At 41.0% G+C, this 21972-nt stretch overlaps 1 protein-coding gene across 2 annotated transcripts in view; it reads left to right on the forward strand.

The window, feature by feature from the left end:
- Positions 1 to 356: 356 nt before the first annotated feature.
- The window catches only part of TACR1 (tachykinin receptor 1), a 260275-nt gene continuing 238659 nt past the window's right edge, over positions 357 to 21972 (forward strand). Inside the window, exons 1-2 of one of the 2 annotated variants that reach the window (XM_033947638.1) lie at positions 357 to 791; positions 2130 to 2579. In XM_033947638.1, coding sequence (XP_033803529.1) covers positions 2164 to 2579 — 416 coding nt within the window. In that variant the 5' untranslated portion in view covers positions 357 to 791; positions 2130 to 2163. Of the gene's footprint in view, positions 792 to 1476; positions 1746 to 2129; positions 2580 to 21972 lie in introns of those variants that run through there. The other variant, XM_033947639.1, reaches the window with a different exon arrangement.

Raw genomic sequence — 21972 nt, forward strand, 5'->3', positions numbered from 1 at the left:
TTTGCATTGTCTCCTTAAAAATAAACAAATGGAAACAGAATGCCTTATGCCCCCTGTGGAAGCTTAAGGAACGCAAAATATATATAGACGGATGGTCGAGTGTAGTTTGGAAACTGATCCACGGAGTTTTTATTATTGTTTTAAATACTTGTTATAGTGTGTGTATTTATCTGTAATTTTTTCTTCAACCTGGGAGACACCTGTTTTGTTTTGTTTTAATTTGAAGGGAGTTAGCAGAAGGAGCCCTGCTCCTTTTCTCCCCCTCCTCCCCCTCCCTTTTATTTGGCTGCTGTAGTGTTCTGAGGTGCTTTCATGTGCTGGGGGGAGGGGAGAAGGCATACTCACAGTGAGAAACAGCTATGGACTGAGCTGCTTAATTCATCGGTTCTCCTGCCGTTTGCTGCTATACTCCTCGTCCTTTGGGTTGCTGACGACATTTCGGAGGAGTGCCTGCTTTTGATGTTTTCCTGAGATTGCAGATCCCCTCCCTCGTAATGTACGCACAGAAGTGGGGGAAAGCTCACCGTGTCCTTTCCCGGGCACAGGTCCCAGAGTAACGGGCTTTGGAGCTGGGGAGAAACGGTGGCTGTTCCAGTCCGCTGGAGCCTTGCTGCAGTGTGGTGTGCGCGCGTTCCGATTCATGGTAGGCACGCGGCTACCTCCAGAGGGTCTGCACGCGCCGATTTTTGCGGCGAGGAAGGGAAATCGGCAGCACTTTGGGAAGGGGCTTGTCAGTTTGGAGTTTCTTTATTCTTCTATGCTGGAAAGCTGCTGAGGACTTGACAACCCCGGTGAGTCTCTTTAATGGACTTTTGAGGACTTTTTGTGGTGTATCCGTAGTTTCTGCTTGGAGCTACTATACGTTTTTGTCAGTGTCTCTGAAACTAGACCATTTAGCCAGTTTGGGGGGGGGGGGTTTCCGTTTAATCAAGCCATTTAAATGTTTTTCTCTTTTAATATAAAGAACCAGAGGTGGGGGGATTTCCGTGTTAATAAACTCATTAAATTATATTCCATAATTACCATTTCATGACCTATTCCATTTGTTACAGTGTGAGTCTCTTTAATGGACTTTAAAGGACTTTTTGTGGCGTATCCCTAGTTTTAAATACTCGTTACAGTGTGTGTATTTATCTGTAATTTTTTCTTCAACCTGAGAGACACCTGTTTTGTTTTAATTTGAAGGGAGTTACCAGAAGGAACCCTGCTCCTTTTTCTCCCCCTCCTCCCCCTCCCTTTTTTTTTTTTGGCTGCTGTAGTGTTCTGAGGTGCTTTCATGTGCTGGGGGGGGGGGGGAGGGGAGAAGGCATGCTCACAGTGAGGAACAGCTATGGACTGAGCTGCTTAATTCATCTATTCTCCTGCTGTTTGCTGTCCTTTGGGTTGCTGACGACATTTCGGAGGAGTGCCTGATTTTGATGTTTTCCTTAGATTGCAGATCCCCTCCCCCGTAACATACGCACAGAAGTGGGGGAAAGCTCACCGTGTCCTTTCCCGGGTACAGGTCCCAGAGTAACGGGCTTTGGAGCTGGGGAGAAACGGTGGCTGTTTCAGTCCGCTGGAGCCCTGCTGCAGTGTGGTGTGCATGCGTTCCGATTCATGGTGGGCACGCGGTTACCTCCAGAGGGTCTGCACGCACCGATTTTTGCGGTGAAGAAGGGAAATCGGCAGCACTTGGGGAAGGGGCTTGTCAATTTGGAGTTTCTTTATTCTTCTATGCTGGAAAGCTGCTGAGGACAACCCCAGTGAGTCTCTTTAATGGACTTTTGAGGACTTTTTGTGGTGTATCCGTAGTTTCTGCTCAGGGCTACTATATGTTTTTGCCAGTGTCTCTGAAACTAGACCATTTAGCCGGTTGGGGGGGAGGGGTGTTTCCCGTCTAATCAAGCCATTTAAATGTTTTTCTCTTTTAAAATAAAGAACCAGAGGTGGGGGGGATTTCTGGGTTGATAAACTCATTAAATTATATTCCATAATTAGCATTTCATGACCTATTCCACCATTGTGGCTCGGGGCACTCCGTGATTATTCAGATAGGTATTAGACAGAACTTCCCCCGGGACTTGTAGAACCTATTTGACTGCTGATTAATTGTGCCATTGATATCCCGTTATTACATTGCTTTGCAGAGATTTGAGTGAGGTGCACCAGTTTCCTTGAATAATGGATAATATCACCAACCCAGAGATGGATTCCACCACTGTAGCAGCATTCAACAGATCCTTCGACCGGTCTCTGAATGACACAGAAAGTGCTAACCAGTTTGTCCAGCCAGGGTGGCAAATAGCCCTCTGGGCTGTTGCCTACTCCCTCATCGTTCTAGTGTCTGTGGTTGGGAACATTATTGTCATATGGATTATTTTAGCCCACAAACGGATGAGAACGGTAACAAACTATTTCTTGGTGAATTTAGCCTTTGCAGAAGCTTCGATGGCAGCCTTTAATACTGTGGTGAATTTCACCTATGCGATCCACAACGACTGGTATTACGGATTGGTCTACTGCAAGTTCCATAACTTTTTCCCAATTTCTGCAGTATTTGCCAGCATCTACTCCATGACTGCTATAGCCCTTGACAGGTGAGCAGGTGATTATTTATATTTTCACTGTTCTGAGTTGTCTTTGTAAGTGCTTTAGAAGTAGCACTTCCTGATCACTTGACAAACTGCAGCAATAATTGTTTATATAACCCAATATGCACACTAAAGGCTCCAATAAATCTGCAGTATATAATCTTAGTTTATAGCTCTAGGGATATTAGGGAGTGTTTTACTGGTGGTCCTATAATAGGAGGAATTAGAATGGCTTTTCCAATCTTATTTTTCTGGTCCTTGGCAATGCTTAGGGTTAATATCTATATGATACCTTTTCTGGTACTTTTTTTTTACTAATCTCATTCAGAGATGCTGCTTAACAGAACAGTATAGTTAATTCATGCTGCCAATTCTTAAGTTAGCATTTTGTTTTCTGTAGTAGCACTACTAATTTCAGTATTGTAGTATAAACAGAGCCTAGGGCCAAGATATGGTATCTAAAATCAACTATATACGTCAGTAAGTTTATTGGACTATGGAGTGTGGTGCTTTATCTGTTTATGCTAATTTTCTTTTAAGTCTATGATCAGCAATATAAATTAAAATTACCAAGGACACAATGTCCACAAATACCTAAGGACTACAGTTGACTCCGCTTAAGTGCAAGGCCTCTGGACCAGACTGCCACGTGCGCTTAAGCAAAGTACCACTTTTTAGGCAGGCGGTCGTTTAGCCATTATTGGCAGCTACCTGGGGTGATGGCGGCAACAGCAAGCAGTGCTGAGAGGCAGGTGCTGGTGAGTGCTCAGTGCGCTGGCATAGGTCTCCCGTCTACTTGCTGCCTAGGATGGCTCGCGATGCTGTGGCGTTCCGGGGAGGGGGGTGGGTGGGAGGATAGTAAATGCGGTGCAATAAATACAGAGGACCCATGATTGCATTTAACCGGAGTTAATGTAACGTGAAAGAATAGAGGTGGGACCTATGACAACAGTGCGCATAAGTGGATTGTGTGCTTATCAGAAGTGCAAATATCCGGAGTTTACGTCAATTGACTGTAATGTTAAAAAAAAAAACACAAAATGGGACCATGGTGGTAGGGTGCGGATAACCGGAGCGTGCACTTATCCGACATGCACTTAGGTGGAGTCAACTGTACTGGGATATATGACCCTTTTCCCTCTCTCTTCTTTCTTTACTTTGTTATTGAAGTGATACCATGCAGTAGTCAGTAAAGCTCTTTAAATAATGAAGTGCTCAGTTTTATCTATGACTGCCCAGAGAACACTGTTTAGATGTCATGTCCATATATTATGTAAAACGCAAAGGTTTATTATAATTATTTTAATTTTTGTGTAGCCATTTGCTTGTGTTTCCGAAATGGACTTCTATTTATTTAGCCCGGCCTCCCAAAGGAGCCTAGAAAGGGTCACAAGAGTACATTCACAGGATAAGTAGGAAAAACTTTAGTGGGAAATACAGACTTGGCGGATATGGGGGGGGGGGGTTTAAATTTCAGCATTTACAGTATAGACATAACAAACAGACTAGAAAATACAGTCTTAGGCCCTCTTCTATCAAACTGCAATAGCAATTTTTAGCGCGGGGAGCCGAGCTGAATGGTCCGCACTGCTCCCGACGCTCATAAGAACTCATTGAGCATCAGGAGCAGTGCAGACCATTCAGCGCGGCTCCCCTGGCTAAAAACTGCTATCGCAGTTTGATAGAAGAGAGCCTTAGTAGACAAAGGGTGGTTGAAATTGCAGCATTTTGCTTATACTGTAGGTATAGTATAACATAGAGGTAAAATAGCTTTTGCAGGTGTGTGCATCGTTGAAGTATGGCGATTTTTGATCAGGTGTGTATCACAGATAAGTTTTACTGGGAATGAGGTTGGTTTTTAGAATATAGTACAATTTGATTTTGTTTGGAGTAAATTATAAGGTTGGTATTAGTTCAAGTTTTAGTGAGAGTCCGTTTGGTAGGCGGTGCTTGGGATAGAGGTAAGTACTGATGTGTCATGAGCCTTCAATTGTGACCACCTGAGGTTTTCTCTTTCCCTCCTTATCTAGTTGTGCCATTGCAGTGACTCTCCTCATCCAGGGGACATGGACAATTTCTCCCTCAGGATCAACCTATTGGATGTTGCTGTTAAGTGGTGATTGGGCTGTCTCCCTCCTGTTGGCCCAGGTGGTGGCAGGTTTGGGAATAGAACCCAGATCTCTAACACAGTTGTGTACGGCAGAGCTATTGGGCTGGTCCCCTAGAGATCATGTGATCACTGCCCTGTGTGCAATCATGCAGGCTGTTATTTTTCAGCAGAGAAAATTTTGAGTCAGTTTTGATTCCATCTTCAGCAGAGAGTACTTACGTCCTAATTGTGGACACAGCTCAGTGTAGAATATACTTCCATCAAATCGATGGTGTGCTGTCACTTTTCTTTTGTGTCAGACACAGATACCTGTTGCCATTCTGTGATTAAGGCTATACGGCCGTACCCTGCCATACATTCCATACCATGTCATACCTAATACTTCTTACCACATATATGCTGTTATGTACTATCTTGCCATGTATCTTACACTGTCATTGCCAATACTTCTCCACTTTGTCAGACATTCCACGCTATACCAAATATTTTCATTCACAGCTATGTATTGTACTGCCATGTCAAGCACTGCCACATTCCTGCCATGCTCCTATATGTACTGTCTGCCATACCATGTACTATCATGCATCTTAATGCACAGTAGTGCCCTATAAAAGTACTGTCAAGCTCTCTCTCCCTCCCCCTCCCCCTGCCTTTACAAAACCGTGAAAGTGGTTTTTAGTGCAGGCCGGTGCGCTGAATGCTCTGCGCTGCTCCCGATGCTCATAGGAACTCTATGAGAGTCAGGAGCAGCACAGAGCAATCAGCGCATCGGCCTGCGCTAAAAATACGCTATCGCGATTTTGTAAATGGGGGGCGGTGTTCTATTAGTTACAAGGAAAACTAATTTTGCTATTACAGCTCCCACACTATGGAATTCTCTCCCTCAATTTCTCCGAGATGAAATTCATCTACCTAAATTTAAAACTAATCTTAAAACTTTCCTATTTCAGGATGCCTTTGACAAATCCTAATCTTTTCTTTATCTATTTATTTACTCATCTTTTCCCTAACAGCTCTCCTTTATTTCAGCGCATATCTTTTATACCATGCACCCTTAACCTTCATGTCCTATCCCTTCCCTCTATCTCATTTCTTCTAATATTATGTAACTTTTTCCTTCCTTCCCATTCATCCTCACGGTCATGTTTGTCAGTATATGTCTAATATGTTTTCTCTAATTATTCTAATACACCAATAACTAGTTTCTGCTCTCCTATTTTAAATTTTTATTGTTAACCGGTCAGATATTTGTTTTATGATCGGGATATTAAAAATCAATAAACTTGAAACTTGAAACTACTGCAATGCCATACCAAACTCATAACATCACTACCCCATGCTCTATGAAATCTTGTCCTGTCATATCCTATTACATATTGTCATGCTTTCTGACTACTATCATGCTCCCCTATGTATTGTCCTATCATGTCATGACCTAAAATGTACTGTCATGCTCTACTTTACTGCAGTATGTAAACCCATTTGCCTTATTATGCATTCCCTGTTATGCGTTATTATGTATGCAAACTTGTAACCTATTCTGAGCTCTTCTGCGAGGCTGGGATATAAATTCAACTAAATAAATAAACGTACAGAGTGCTTGAGATAGCATTGTGCACACTAACAGAAGCAGATTGGTGAAGTGATAGCTCATTGCACTCTTTCTGTTCAAAAATGCATTGGCAGTTTTTAACATAATGATGAATGGCATCTGTATTTTGTGGCAAATTTGCAGATTTATGACTATTGATTCCTAAAGCATCATGGAAAGAGCGGTGAAGTTAATAGCAATTCAGTCCTGACTTCTGTCACTATTTTGAATAACATCTTCCCACTCCAGAAGTACAGAATGGTCAGTTTTAGAAATATTTCCTGAATCCAGCCTCCCATGGATTAAACTTTATTGAGGGATTTTTAAAAATGTAAATATAAATCAAAGAATTGGACAGACAGAAAACTTGAAATGCCAGTATATAAAAGTGACAATCTCTTACAAGGTGTGTTTTGATTGAGCTTAAACAACAATCGCTATGGGCCCAAGAGCAAGATGCTTAACCTCAATGCACTTGGTAAACAACTCGGGGCAAGGATTTTTGAAGTGAGACCAAATAGCACAAAACATACACAGTTTAACAGAGACAAATAAAGTGAATGGGAAGTAGCCTATTGGTTAGAGCAGTTGACTAAGAGCTAGGTTCAGATCCCACAGAGGCTCCTTGTGATTGCAGGCAAGTCATTTACAAGACAATTCCATAAATTACTAGGGCTAATATTTACATGTACTTAAATGGTTTTCTATTGGCATATGTCTACACATGTCAACATTCTGCAACTCTTTGCCTATCTTGTATGGTGCATTTTTGTAAGGCATGAGACAGGCTAAGCGCATATTTACATGCATAAGAACATAAGAATAGCCTTACTGGATCAAACCAATGGTCCATCAAGCCCAGTAGCCCGTTCTCACAGTGGCCAACCCAAATCCCTAGTACCTGGCCAAAACTCAAGGAGTAGCAACATTCCATGCTATCGATCCAGGGCAAGCAGTGGCTTCCCCCATGTCTTTCTCAATAACAGACTATGGACTTTTCCTCCAGGAAATTGTCCAAACCTTTCTTAAAACGGGCTATGCTATCCGCTCTTACCACAACCTTTGGCAATGAGTGAAAAAATATTTCCTCCTATTGGTTTTAAAAGTATTTCCCTGTAACTTTGAGTGTTCCCTACTCTTTATCATTTTTGACAGAGTGAAAAATCAATCCACTCAGGAATTTGTAGACTTCAACCATATCTCGCCTCAGCCGTCTCGTTTCTAAGCTAGACGCCTAACGAAGCCTAAGTCCAAAACAGGCTCCTACATCTATAATGTGCCCACAATCTACTCCTTAGCCATTCCTACAATCCAATTAAGAGCATTGTATGTAAATTATGAGGTGCTAATTGTCAATTATAGGCAACGACTAAGTCTATTAAGCAATTAAGTTAGGAGCATATATTAAGTGCACTGATAAGTGCTCAACTTTAGGCAGACTTTATAGAATCAAGGCCTAAATGCGTATCATCCTGGGGCCTAACTTTGTGTGCTCTATACAGAATCCCACCCTAATTGCTGATCATGCTTTAGTAAAAAGACCCCTTAGATTGTAAGCCCTCCAGGGTCAGGAAAATACCTACTTTAACTGAATGTAAATTGCCTTAAATCCCATATTGCCCAGTAAAAGACAAAAGCAAGGAAGGTATATGAAGATTTCATGTAACCCTGTGTGAAGGATTATGCAGATAGGGGTCTCCCCTGAATCTTTCACTTTTGTACAAGTTCAAGTAAAATATTGCTGCCTTTCATGGGAAATGATTGAACTAGGCATTCCATCCAAATACAATGTAGAAACAAAAATGTAATATATGGGCTAAGCATTGTAATTCTTTAGACATGAAGCATGTGGAGGAGTAGCTTAATGGTTAGCAGCATTGGGACTGAGAACAAGGGAAATGATCAAAACCCATTACGAATCCAAGTCATTTAACTCTTCAGTGCCTCAAGTACAAACTTTGTTAAGCTGCGCTAAAACGTGGCCTGGCACTGTTTTTAATGCATGGGTTTCACACATGCTGAGGCCTCTTTTTAGTGCAGCTCTAAGATGGCCAACAGTGCCGTTTTCTCATTAAAAGCCACGCGCAAATTGCAAAATTAGCTTGTAGTCATTAGTGCGTGAACCCTCAATTTAGTAGATGTTAAGGGCTCCCATGCTAATCCTGCACTAATCGGTCAGCATGTACCAATGCCCACGTGCTAATCAATTAGTGCAGGGCTTGCCTACTTTCTATGCCCTTCCCCCCACTAAAGAATAGAAAGTATTTTTAGCATGCCGAGTTCACAGTTAACACATGGCTCCTGTGTGTGACCCGCTAGCACTGTTTTTAGGCAGAAATAAGCACATGTTAATACATACTGCTGCCTATTAAAAGGACCTCTTACACTGTAAGCTTTCTAGGAATGGGAAATACCTCCTGTAGCTCACCATGAGCTACCAACAAAAAAAGTGTAAGCTAAATCCTAAATCACTTCCCTTCCATTTTCAGAGCTCTTTTTAAATCTTTCTAGTAAAGCCATGGGGTATTTTTTTTGTGTACCAACCTGGCTAGAGGCTGCAGGAAATTGACTGGCTCTGATCTTAGTCTGTTTAAAAATATGGAATATTGTATTAGGAAAGAAATGATATTTTCAATATCTGAGGCATTCCAGCATATCAGATAGCACACAACAAATGTTTCTGCATGCAGTTGCTGATCTGAGTTTTTTTAACCTCCACACTCCATATAACAGGCTAACATTATACTCAAGCACAGAGGAATTTAAACACAGCACTTCATTAATTCTTGCAATCCCTGGGTTAAATATGTCTTTAATGCGCATAGTCAAAGTAGAGTATTCAGCAATTTGCTGATTTTATTGTAGCAAATTTTATCATCAGTATATAAAATCTTTCTGAGATGCCTATGTATGGTTGTTTCGTCAATTCCAATGTGTGTATCTGCTTTGTGAATGAGATTTTTTACATTCACAGTAGAAATTGTATTGCAAAACTCTGGCTCATATAAGAACATAAGAATTGCCATATTGGGACAGACTGAAGGTCCATCAAACCAGGTATCCTGTTTCGAATAGTGGCCATGAACCTAGTCCCATGAACCTAGCTAGATCCCAAGTAGAAAAACAGATTTTATGCGGCTTATCCTAGGAATAAGCAGTGGATTTCCCCAACCCATCTCAATAATGGCCTATGGACTTCTCTTTTAGGAAATTCTCCAAACCTTTTTTAAACCCTGCTATGCTAACTGATTTCACCACATTATCTGGCAATGAATTCCAGAGTTTAATTACAATTTGTGTGAAGAAATATTTTCTCCAGTCTGTTTAAAATTTACTACTTAGTAGCTTCATTGCATGCCCCTAGTCTTAGTATTTTGGACAGAGTAAACAAGAAGGCAATCCATCATGAAGTCAGCTACCAATGGCACAGGCACAGTGCATCCTGAGCTTTTTAATCTATTTCCTCTATGCAGGATGCAAGTTTCTCATAAAGGATTTAATCAATAAACAGGACAGCCAACGTTAAGATTGCTTACTTGCAAGTACAGTGACAATCTTAACTTCTGATCAAAGAAGTTTAAATGTCTTTTTTTTTCCATCTGGAAATTACAATGGGAAGGACTCTGAAACAGAAGTTGAAAATCTAGGACTGGCCCCACCCCCTTCACCTAACTTTTATTTTAAGACTTTCCTTATACAGTATGACCTTAACAGGCCTCTAGTGTATGAAGATAATTTTATCATCACTTGATCCTTCAGATTTCTAAAGGGGAGGGAATATTGTTTGAGGGTAAAAGGCATGGTTCATTGCCAGCAAGCCACCTTACCTAGAAAATGACAGAACCTATTATTTCAAACATATCATGATCTTTTTCTATGATTTGAATGCTTTACTACTACTACTACTACTACTATTAATTATTTCTATTGCTTTAGATTCCTGATTCAGTTCCTGGGCCAATATACTAGCTTTGGCACCTGTCATCCCACCCACCCTGTCTAAGGAGTCACTAATCTGTACTTCCGCTAGGTAATTTAGCAGGCTGATAACATAGGTAGGCTGCACCACCTTGTCCGCCCCAGCCCTTAACAGAAGTCACAGAGACATAACATTGGGAATAACAGGCCACAACTTTATTAACATTATGTAGGAAATAACTCCCTAGGAAGCACCCGAGCCATAATCCCTCTCTAGGCCCTGCTCCCCGCCCTGCCCTCCAGCGGGGGAGCATGCGCATTTAGCCACTTCCATGACCTGCCCTCCTCGTTTTCCAGCGAGGCCACTGCCTTACTCCGTCAGTCTACCTGCCATGTAAGCCAGTGAGGCGGACTTGCCTTGACTGTAGGCGTAGTATGCTCTCTCCGCGAGAGTCCATTCTCAAACTTGGCCGGAATTTTCAGGGCTGTGACAACATTAGTGGAAAGAATACAACAATTTGGCACACTTTGTAACATTCTTATGCCTACTTAGCCATGTACAATCCGAGAGTTCACGATAAAGGCACTTTTCTTACTAACATAAATTCCTAACTACTGCTGCAATGAAACCTCAGAGGAGGGTGGGCGGGAGCAGACTGAGTGCTGGGAGCCTGAAGGAAAAGGCTTCTGCTGCTCCCAGCGCTAGGTATTTGAATCCCCTGCTGGCGGGGAAGCTCTGCCCCCCCCATTCCCCGACTCACCCAGTGAGGCCATGGCCCTCACCTCTGACGTCAGGGGTGACGTCCGAGGGACCCGTGGAAAGTCGAGAAATGGGGCAGAGCGAAGGGCCGAGCTCCCTCCGAACAGCTGCCATGTTATCAGCTCGGAGGACCATCGCTGCCGGCATTTTTGCTGTCAATGCTGCTTCCTTCTTGAGATATCTATTCTTCCATTCCCAAACGACATTAGCCCAGCACAATGAAATATTAAAACTACACATTCAAATCTCTAAATACATTTCCTAGGCCTCTCAGGCTTATACAGTATCGGAAATTTTCTGGCAATTCCCAGCCCTACCCTAGTTAAATTGCTTACACATGGGGGCCCTGTCCAGTTAACTTTCTCTTGATGGAAAGGGTGCAATAGCAAGCTTGGTATACTGTATTGAAAGATACCACTTGGATTTCTATGGCAATGTAACAGTCAAACCTGATATGGCAGGCTGGCTTGGATTTGTAGGAGGGGTCAAGATACAAACACACAATTGTGTCAGCCTAGGACCTCTTTCCCTCCTTCCTCTGGGACCTCCTTGATTGACTAAAGTCTGGGCAGAAATACTGCTCCCTGAGTCCCGCCCCTCTGACTCAGCACTGCTACAAACTCAGGACATATACTTTTCCTGTAACTGTCTAATGCCTCCTGCTGTCCAGAAGCCTAACTGTCATCATCGAGGGTGAAAAGCCCTGAATCTGTTTCAGGCAGCAATGACTTCTGTATACCCAGCAAGCTGCTCCAGTAATAACAAGGAGCAGGGGATGTCCTTGTAGGAGTAGCTTGCGAGTTTAGAGGGTAATTCTCTATAGATTGTCTAAAATTAGGCATTAAGATGATGCACACCAAACATGAATTGTCTGTACAATTGCCAACATAAAATAACTAAGGTAAGTTCACAATTGCTTCCGCCTAGCTACTGTTAATATTACTACTACTATTTATCATTTCTATACCGCTGCTAGACATATGCCATGAAGTACATTAAAACATTCAAGAGACAGTCTCTGCTCAGTAGAGCTTACAATCTAATCAAACAGGCAAACAAGACAAGGGGTTAGGGAGTTTCTCAGGCATGGGTACTTTACAAGCGAGTTGGGATTAGGAGTTAAAAGCAATCATGAAAAAGTGGTCTTTTAGCCTGGATTTGCATACTGCTAGGGAAGGACTCGACATACTGACACAAGTAGCTTGATCCAGGTGTATGATGCAGCAAGAGAGAAGGTACGTTGTCTGAAGGCAGTAGAGGTGAAGGGTACAGATAACAAAAACTCGCCCGATGAATTGAGTTCTTGGGAGGAGTATAGGTAGAGATAAGAAAGGAGAGATATTGAGGAGCTGCAGAGTGAATGCACTTGTAAGTCAACAAGAGGAATTTGAACTGTAGGCAGAAATTGATGGGGGACCAATGAAGTGGCTTGAGGAGAGGGGTGATGTGAGTATAGTGACTGGTGAAATATAAGTCATGCAGCAGAATTATTAGCAGTAGCCTGAGTACCAGATTAAGAACTCAAGAATAGCTTACTGGGTCAGACCAATGGTCCATCTAGCCCAGTATCCTGTCTTCATGAAGGCCAATCCAAGTCACAAGAACCTGGCAAAAACCCAAATAGTAGCAGCATTCTATGCTACCATCCCACGTCTGTCTCAACAGCAGACTATGGACCTGGGGCTGGTCTCGGTGTGGCTGCACTTTTCAAGGCTGGATTGTTCCCCTGATGAGCCAAGTTATTATTGAAACAAGGTCGCTTGTTGGGAAGTTTTGAGAGATATGACAGCGTTGGAGCTCAAAGTCGTCTTTTTCAGCTAAGTCCTTGAACGTGCTTCTGTGTGACTTTGCCCTTTTCCCAATCTATGCTGTTATGTGAGGGAGTTTTTTTTGCCAGTGAAAGTAGTTTATGTTGTGCCTTATGGGTTCTATACTGCTACGTTAATCTGAGGCTTTTTTCCCTCTCTTATTTTGGGTGCATACTGGGTTGGAAAAGGGGAGCCTTGCAGTTTCATGGTCTTATAACGTTTTGTAGGTTTATATGAATAAATTATTGTTGTTATCCTCATAAGATTTGTTAACACAAAAATACACAAACGTGCCTCAGTGTAAAGTAAAGTGAAAAAATCAGAAAAAAATCCCATTACAAATTGGCTCTTGTTATTCGGCACATGTCAGCGTACATGATTCAAATCAAGCCTGGTGTGAGAGAGATTCGCAAGGTTTTTTAGCTGGAAATCATAATAAAGATTGGCACAGTACTTATCTTTTGGCTGTAGTGTATAAAAAAAGCCATATAATAACGGTTTCCGTTTTGAGGGAAAGACCCCCTTCTTCAGGAATCTGTCGCACTGCTTACAAAGGCTCACATATCGATTGTCCAGTGATCACCACTCACAAGGCAGAAAAAAAAATGGCACCATTTATGGAGCCATTTGGTAACCCTAGGGGATCTCTACCACCTAGTGTTCAGTTTTCAAGTTGTTTTGTTTTTGATTTTTTTTTTTTTGAGGGGAGGGGGGATGCTTTAGATTGCCTGAGTGAGTTGTACCATCTTTCTTTGTTGTCCTGAAAGGTGCCTATGGTTTACTTGGTCATGGCCATTCATAACTCTGATGCCATTTTTATGAATCTAGCAAGTGTTTCTATCAATGACTGCAATTCTAAAGAGTACATAGCCCAGCCTATTTCTGTGTTATTTTGTATAACTGAGGGAATACAGAAGTCCCCAGTGCTGAGGGGATACTCTTCTAATAACAATTTCTTCTGTGGAAGGGAACCTGCATACAGGCATCCCTTTCATTGAAGAATTACGTTGTGGCTGGGAAAACTGATCTGTTAAGCAGAGCTTCTTCGTAACAAAATTACTATGTGGAACAAGACACGTATCAGGACTCTGAAATGAGTTCTCTCTAGAAGACAAACCTGTCCAATCAGGCACTGCTTTGACACGCAGCTCCTGATTGGTGAGGTCCGACTTTAGTACAGGAAGAGGCGGTCGGAGCATACCGCAAGTGATTTCCTTCACTCGCCGGCACTCTGGCTGCTCTCTCCTGCCTCTCCGGCTGCCCTCTCCTGTCTCCCCCGCTAAAAACTGTATTCGTGGTTTTTCAACATTTGCGAGGGTTCCTGGAATGGAACCCCCATGAATATCGGGGGAGTACTGTATATCTCTCTACCTATACCACATTAGAAGATGAACATGTGAAGGATCCCTTTATGCTGAATGTTTTTCCCATATGAGTGAATGTGCTTTTGTTTGAAGGATTCAGTCAGGGTCTTTAGGTGTTTATCTCTGTCTCTGGGGTCAGAGCAGATGCAGTGGAAGACAATAGGTGCAAACTGTGCAAGCACATCTCAAAGGATCCTACAGTCACTCATATGGGAAAAACATTCAGCATAAAGTGATCCTTCACATGTTCATCTTCTAATGTGGTATGCATCAATCAGTGTAAAAAGTGCAAAGAGGCATGTTACATCGGCGAAACAACCGAAATGCTAACAACCAGAATCAACTTACATAGATATCATATTAAGAATTGCAATACCAACCAGGATGTCACCTCTGCCGGACAACACTTTGGAAAAACTGACACTGCACCAATGATTTTATGGTGAGAATACTAAAAGGGAACTTTAAGACAATCCAAGAGCATAAAACCTTTCAAATCAAAATGATAAAATATTTTGACACCTACTAGAAAGGACTTAACAGAGATTTGGGCTTTCTTTCTCACTATAAAGACATTTAAAAGTGCTCTGCCACCTTTCTATCTCCTGCCCACCCACCCACCTCTCACTTTTCCTATCCCTGAAATGCTTTCCTTATATATACTGTTATTTGTCAACATTTGCTTATTTCTAATCTGAAGAAGAAGAGTTACCTTCGAAAGCTCATCATAAAATGCATTGAGTTAGTCCAATAAAAAAGGAATCACCTTATTTCCTTTGTTTTTTTTAAATTTTATTTCTTTATACTACCATGGTATATGCACAAGTAATATGAAGATTCAGGGGAGAGGAAGAGTTAGCCAAAGCATCAAGCAATCTTAACTACAGTTTTTATGACTGAAAATCTAAAATTAAAGAGAACTTAGAAATAGGAGAAAATAAAATTTAGAAAAGAATCCGAGCAAATACATTTGTTCAACAATTAATGTAGCATTGTTGATTTCATGTCTCAGCCTTGCTCCCCAAAAAATAATTTAAAGTTTGCAAGGCCATGCAAAATTCTTGCCACTTTAGCATTTAATATTGGGCTGGAAAATCATACGTGTTGGTAAATCATCATCAGCAGACACTGGCAGTGGAACGAAGAAGCAGGTGCTTCATAATATCCAGCTTTCTGCCTTAGGAAGATATCCTTGTCATTTCAACAGTGCAATCCACTGTTACAGAATGGTTGCCATTCAGGGGATTGCAGCCTCTCATTCTGTTTCCTTGCTGAAGCATCCCGAGGTGACAATGTTTTTCAAAGAACAGTGTGAAGGGGGGCGGGAGATATATCACTATAAAATGTTAGCATCTTTTTCATTTCTGAAAATAAAATAGCAGCAAATTAAACTGTTTAGAGAAAGAAAAAAACATAGCTTAACGAGTACCTTTTGTGACTAGGTCACAGTTTCTTCAATCTAGCTCTCAGATGGGTCTATATTTTCCCAGGCTGTCTGTAATAAATATTCATGAAACCATGTTTGTTTATTCTTAATCCAAGAAACTGTCTGCTTTTGTATATTTTCTGTAGGCATTAAAAATCTGATCTGCTTGGGTTTAAGAGAAAGGCTTGAGTTCTAGTCCTGGCTCTGCCAATCTCCATTTGTCTGACCAGGCAGGATATTTCATTATTTTCTTCTTTTTTTGAACTCATTTGGAGTAGGCGCTTGGTGATCACATGGCAGGGGGTTATTTTGATAGAACAGTGTTGCAGCCTATTAGGTCATGTGCACTGAAATTTTCAAAATGCAGGTTGTGATCCAGGAGCCTTCCAGCAAGTGATCTTTGATACCAATTGGATTTTATGATCCTGCCCAGCGGGTGAGTGATGATTTATGGAACAGGGATCAGCTTTGTGGTTTTGTCTGGAAGACTAGCTCAAACCCTATTCCTCCCCACTTCTTTTCAACTTATTGTGGAGACTTTTGCACATTTTTGCATGTCTCTTTTTAATTTCTGAAACTTGCCATTAAGACATCTTTGACTCCTGGTGGATTTTTCTCTCTGATTCTATATCTAAGCTTTTGAGATTTTACTGTGACCACCACACCAGTGGTTCGCAAGTCTACCTTTCAGAATCTCAGCTAAGTCTCATCTTATTTTTTTCAGGGTAATTAAAATACTCTGCTTTTTAATCCACATGCTTTGAATGGGGATATCCTAAAACCTAGGCCTGACTGAGAGACTTGGAGCTGAGAAATTACCATCAAATGCAGAAGGAGGGATATCCCAAAAGGGTGATATCTAGTGCTCCAAGGATTGGAATTTATCATGCCACAGATTTTTCAGGCAGTGTGGCAGTGCATTGGGGGTATAAAACTAGAAAGAATTTAGTTGTATTTGCTTTCAAAATGAAGGGAGCAAAACAAATTGATATCTAATGCTGGCTTTAACAAAGCCATGGTAGAGGTTTCTACCGCAGGCCGACAAGGTAAATGCTCCGCGCTAATAGAATTCCTAATTATTGGAGCATTTACCTTGCTGGCCTGCAGTAGAAACCTCTACCGCAGCTTTGGGCCTAACTTTCTTTGGTGCCTCAGACAAGATATGCACAATGGACCAAATTCTTTATATAGTGTTGAAAACCTGGTGCTGAAAAAATGAGTGCTAAGCACCTTTCTATAACAGTGCTCTAAGTTGCACATAATACCGACATCTGTGCCTAACTTTTAATGACACCAACTGAAATCTGATGTAAATTCTTGTACCTAAATTAGGTGTGGATCAGCTATATTCTGTAGTACGGTGCACAGAACTTCCCTTGGCAATGCCCCAATGGATCCATGCATAAAAATTAATACTCCACTTTTTTCTTGTTTCTATAAGAATTAATTCTCACATCTCTGTAGAACAGTGCCTATCAAGATGTGCTTGTAAATTCTAATTATTGCCAATTAAGTGTCAATAATTGATTTTTAGTGCTCAATTATCAGCACTGATTGGCATTATTCGATTAAACTGTGTATGACAATTTGGCACGCACCCATATTTGCGAGAATAAATAGAATCCAGTGGATTGTAGAAGAGAAATTAAGATTTAAAAAAAAAAAAATTGCAATAATAACTAAGCAGTTACCTGGATTTTTTCATTGCTGATTTTTCAGCAGCATTTATAAAATTCCTCTTATTTTCATCTGATCTGAAGAAGACGGCATTTTCTTCAAGAGCTAATCAAAAATGTATTAAGTTCATGCAATAAAAAGTTATCTTTTTTACCTTTTCTTCTGTTTTATTTATATTACTCCAAATTTCTGAAAGGAACCCAATATAGAGCTTGTGGTAAAATATAGAAGAAATGCATGCTTATGTGCTGGATATATACAGCATAAACTTTTATTTTACAAAAATAAACATATGTAATATTGACAGATTCAAATTCAGCACATAAAATAAATGGAAAAAAAAAAGGTCAGTAGCTGATTGGCCCAATAATTAGTGGTGGATCCTCTTCAGTTTAACATATTCATAATGAATCTGGAAGCAGGAGCAATATGTAAGATGATTGGATTTGCAGATGATAAAAAAAAATATTCAAAGTCATTAAAACAGCAGAAGATTGAAGAAAGATCTAGTGAGATTAGGAGATTGGGCATCAAAATGGCAGATGAATTTAATGTGGACATGCCAAAATAGCACATACTGTATATGGTGAATAATCTTATCTACAAGTACGTGATACCAAATTCTGTGTTATGAGCTACAAACCTAGATAAAGATCATGGATCATGGAGATATTGCAGACACATGCATTGGATCTCTAAGGGAGAGGCAAGGATAGAAGATGGCATGGCTAGGCAGACTTAAAAGGCCATATGGTCTTTATCTGCCTTCATTTTTCTATGTTTTTTTTCTAATGAGTTGACATTTTCAGCTCTGAGTGATGTATAGCTGCCAAAAAAGTAAATAGAAAATTAGAAATTATTTTAAAAAAAATGAAGAACAAAACTGAAAATATTCATATGTAACTTCACGGAGAGTCTCCTTATCTTTTTACTTTTCAAAAGAGCAAACAGTTAATTCACTTTTACCTGTCCTACACTGCTCTTGACTTTGTAGACCTCTGTCATGTCTTCCCTCAGTCATCTCTTTTCCAAACTAAAGAACCCTAGCCTCTTAAGCCTTTCTTCATATATGAGAGATGTTCCACCCCTTAATCATTTGGTCAACAATCTTTTCTAATTCTGCTATGGGACTCATCTTCAAACAAGAAAACCATCCAAAAATGGCATAAAGGGATAACGGAGGTTTCTTTTGCCAAACTCTTCCAATTTGCTATTTTCAAAATACTGTGGATTTCTATATTGTTCATCCACAGTTCATCTAAATCTCAAGAGGGTAGGATAGAGGCATAGTATGGGTGGGACTGGGGCGGGCATATGACTTGGATGTATTTTTGCCAAAATTAAACATTTAAGAATATGTTCAGGGCACAATTTGGACGTTTGTGACCAGACCTGTTTTAATAACAAATAAGTGCCAAAAATGTGCCCAAACTGATAAGATGACCACTGAGGGGAATATAAACATGATCCCCCCCCACACACACACTTCCCTAGTGGTCAGTGAGCACTCCCACCCACAAAATATGTGAATGAAACAGACAAGCTCCTGCTGAACAAGGATGTACGCTGGTAGGGCTAGTCTCAGTTAGGGCGCTGGTCTTTGACCAAAGGGCCGCTGCTTGAGTGGACTGCTGGGCATGATGGACCACTGGTCTGACCCAGCAGCAGCAATTCTTATGTTCTTATGTACATATCTGACTGTATTATAATTTCAGATGTTATGGCCAGTCGTAGTAGAGCAGCAAGCAGGTCTCTGGAGTAACCTAGTAGGCTATGTAGTCAACCATAGAGATAGGGACTCAGGTCCATATCCAATTCTAACTACTATACTTATGGTGAAATCTGTGAGCCTTCCAAAATCCACCCAAATCCACATTAGGTGACACCCGCAGGCATAGGGGCCATTGGGGTGGTGTACAAGTTTCAAGTTTTATTAAAATTTTGATGTATCAGAATATCATTAATTCAAAGCGATTTATTAACTAAAATCAACACAGACGGACATGACGTACCAATACATAAGGGAAGTAGGGAGAACTACAATAAGTATAGTAAAGGATACATAAAAGGAAAATACAAACGGAGGGTAAGAAATTTTAAAAGTATTGATAAAAATATAATAGAAAATTAAGAACTTTTAAAAAAAAATTTTAATTCAATTTCTCAGAGCCTAGGACAGAGGACGTGAGTTTAAGTAATGAATGGGATCAATAGAGACTCTGATAATTAGTTTTGTACAGTAGGTTTTGGGTGGGATTTGGAGAGCTCACCATATACTATAAGGGGGTAATGGTGAGATGTGTACCTGGGCCTTTTTTGGTTTATAACATTTTGTTGAAGGAATCAAACAAGTGTACAGTAATATAATACATAATATTCTCATAACAATTAAATTCACAAAACTAATTTTGATACAAATTTCTATTATTCTTCCACCCTGGGCCTTTTTATGTGAAGTTTACTACAGTGGCCCTTAAGGTGCGCCACTGCTCTGCTGGGATGTCTGTGTGGCCAATCTACTAAAAATGCTGGCCCAACCTATATCCCAATGGCTTGTCTTGTGTGTTTTTCTTTTGGGTGTGTTAAAAAAAAGTGTTTAAAAAGACGCACATCAAATGGCCATTCTTGGAAAAAAAAGAAGAAGACATTTTGCAGTTTTGAAAATGGGCATGTTTGGTACTGGATTTTTGTGTGTCTTCCACACAACGTCCAAACTCGGATTTTGACATCATATTGAAAATGTCTCTGCACATCTTTTTTGAATATGGTGAGCAAGACTGCACACATTTCATATTTGTGCTACGCAAGTGTGTGTGAGATGTTTCTAGATATTTGACCATTTGTGTAGCTCTGAAGTTTATAGAATTGAGATCAAAGGTTACTGAACAAAATGAATACAATGGGACTAGGAGAAACATTGACTGCATGGGTTAAAGACTGGCTCAGTGGTAGACTTCAGAGGGTGGTGGTAAATGGTACTCCCTCAGAAACATCAGTAATGACCAGTGGAGTGCCGCAGGGCTTGGTTTTGGGTCCAATGCTATTTGATATCTTTGTACGAGACCTGCCCCAAGTACTTTGAGATAAAATTACATTATTTGCCAATGGCACTAAACTATACAACGTAGTGGACAGCGCAACCGTGCCCGACACTATGAGGCAGGACCTACTTTTACTGGAAAAATGGTCAAATACTTGGCAACTGAGTTTTAATGCCAAAAAGTGTAAGGTTATGTACCTTGGTAGTGGTAACCCCTGCAAAACATACACCCTGAATGGTGAAACCTTAACAAAAACTGTCGCAGAATGGGACCTGGGTGTAATCATTAGTGAAGATATCAAGACTACCAATCAAGTGGAGAAAGCTTCAACCAAGGCTAGACAAATGCTGGGTTGCATCCGAAGAAGTTTTGTCAGCCGAAAGCCTGACGTTATAATGCCGTTGTACAGGTCCATGGTGAGACCTCATCTGGAGTACTGTGTTCAGTAGTGGAGGCCACATTATCAAAAGGATGTGAAGAGAATGGAATAGGTACAGCGAATGGCCACTAAGATGGTCTCAGGACTCAAGGATCTCCCATATGAAGAACGTCTAAGCAGGCTGCAGTTATAGTCTCTCGAGGAACGCAGAGAAAGGGGAGACATGATAGAGACGTTCAAATATCTTACAGGCCGTGCTGAAGTGGAGGAAGATATCTTTTTCCTTTCAGGTCCCACGGCAACAAGAGGGCATCCGCTCAAACTCAAGGGTGGGAGACTTCATGGCGACATCAGGAAGTACTTCTTCACCGAAAGGGTGGTTGATCGTTGGAATGGTCTTCCATGTCAGGTAGTCGAAGCCAGGAACATGCTCGACTTCAAGAGACGATGGGATAAACATGTGGGTTCGCTCCGGGGAAATGCTTAGGAGAGGGTTTTTTTAGGGGGAGGGTTCTTTGAGTGGGCAGACTTGTTGGGCCGTTGGCCCTTTTCTGCCGTCATACTCTATGTATGTATTCTATATATAACTCAGGAAAAGGAAGGATGCTATGTGGTTTTTAGCCTGAGTATACTGAAATCCTAATCTTTTTTAGCCTAAGCTTAACTTTGTTTAACACTAGGGCAGGGGAAGACAATTCCGGTCCTTGAGAGCTGGAGCCAGGTCAGGTTTTCAGGATGTCCACAATAAATATGCATGAGATAGATTTGCATCTCAAGGAAGCAGTGCATGCAAATTTATCTCATACATATTTATTGTGGATATCCTGAAAACCTGACCCAGGCTCTCGAGGACCGGAATTTCCTACCTCTGCACTAGGGTAACAACAGTGCATTACAAACTCTCCACGGGTATGTTATAATAGAAACAAGTTCAATATCAGTTCCAGGTTTTTATTTAGTTCTATTCCTAGATAATTCACATGAGCAAACAGGTCCATTTTTAAGGATCTTAAACACCAGGTTATCACAAACAGATTCCGTTCTAGTACTCTCACTATTACCGTGTTTCCCCCAAAATATGACAGGGTCTTATATTAATTTGTGCTCAAAAAAGCAAACTAGGGCTTATTTTCGGGGAATGTCTTTTTTTTTCATGTACAACAACCATCTCTCCCTTCCACTCCTCCACCCTAATTCTTCCTCTTTCCTTTCTCCCCCCCCCCCATGTACAGCTTCTTTCCTCGCCTCTCAATCATCTCCTTGTGTAGCAGCTCCGAGGCTTCCCAAAGTGGCGGTAGCACTCTGAACGGGCATTCCCTCTGCAG

The sequence above is a fragment of the Geotrypetes seraphini genome, chromosome 6, assembly GCF_902459505.1.
Source record: "Geotrypetes seraphini chromosome 6, aGeoSer1.1, whole genome shotgun sequence".
NCBI lineage: Eukaryota > Metazoa > Chordata > Amphibia > Gymnophiona > Dermophiidae > Geotrypetes > Geotrypetes seraphini.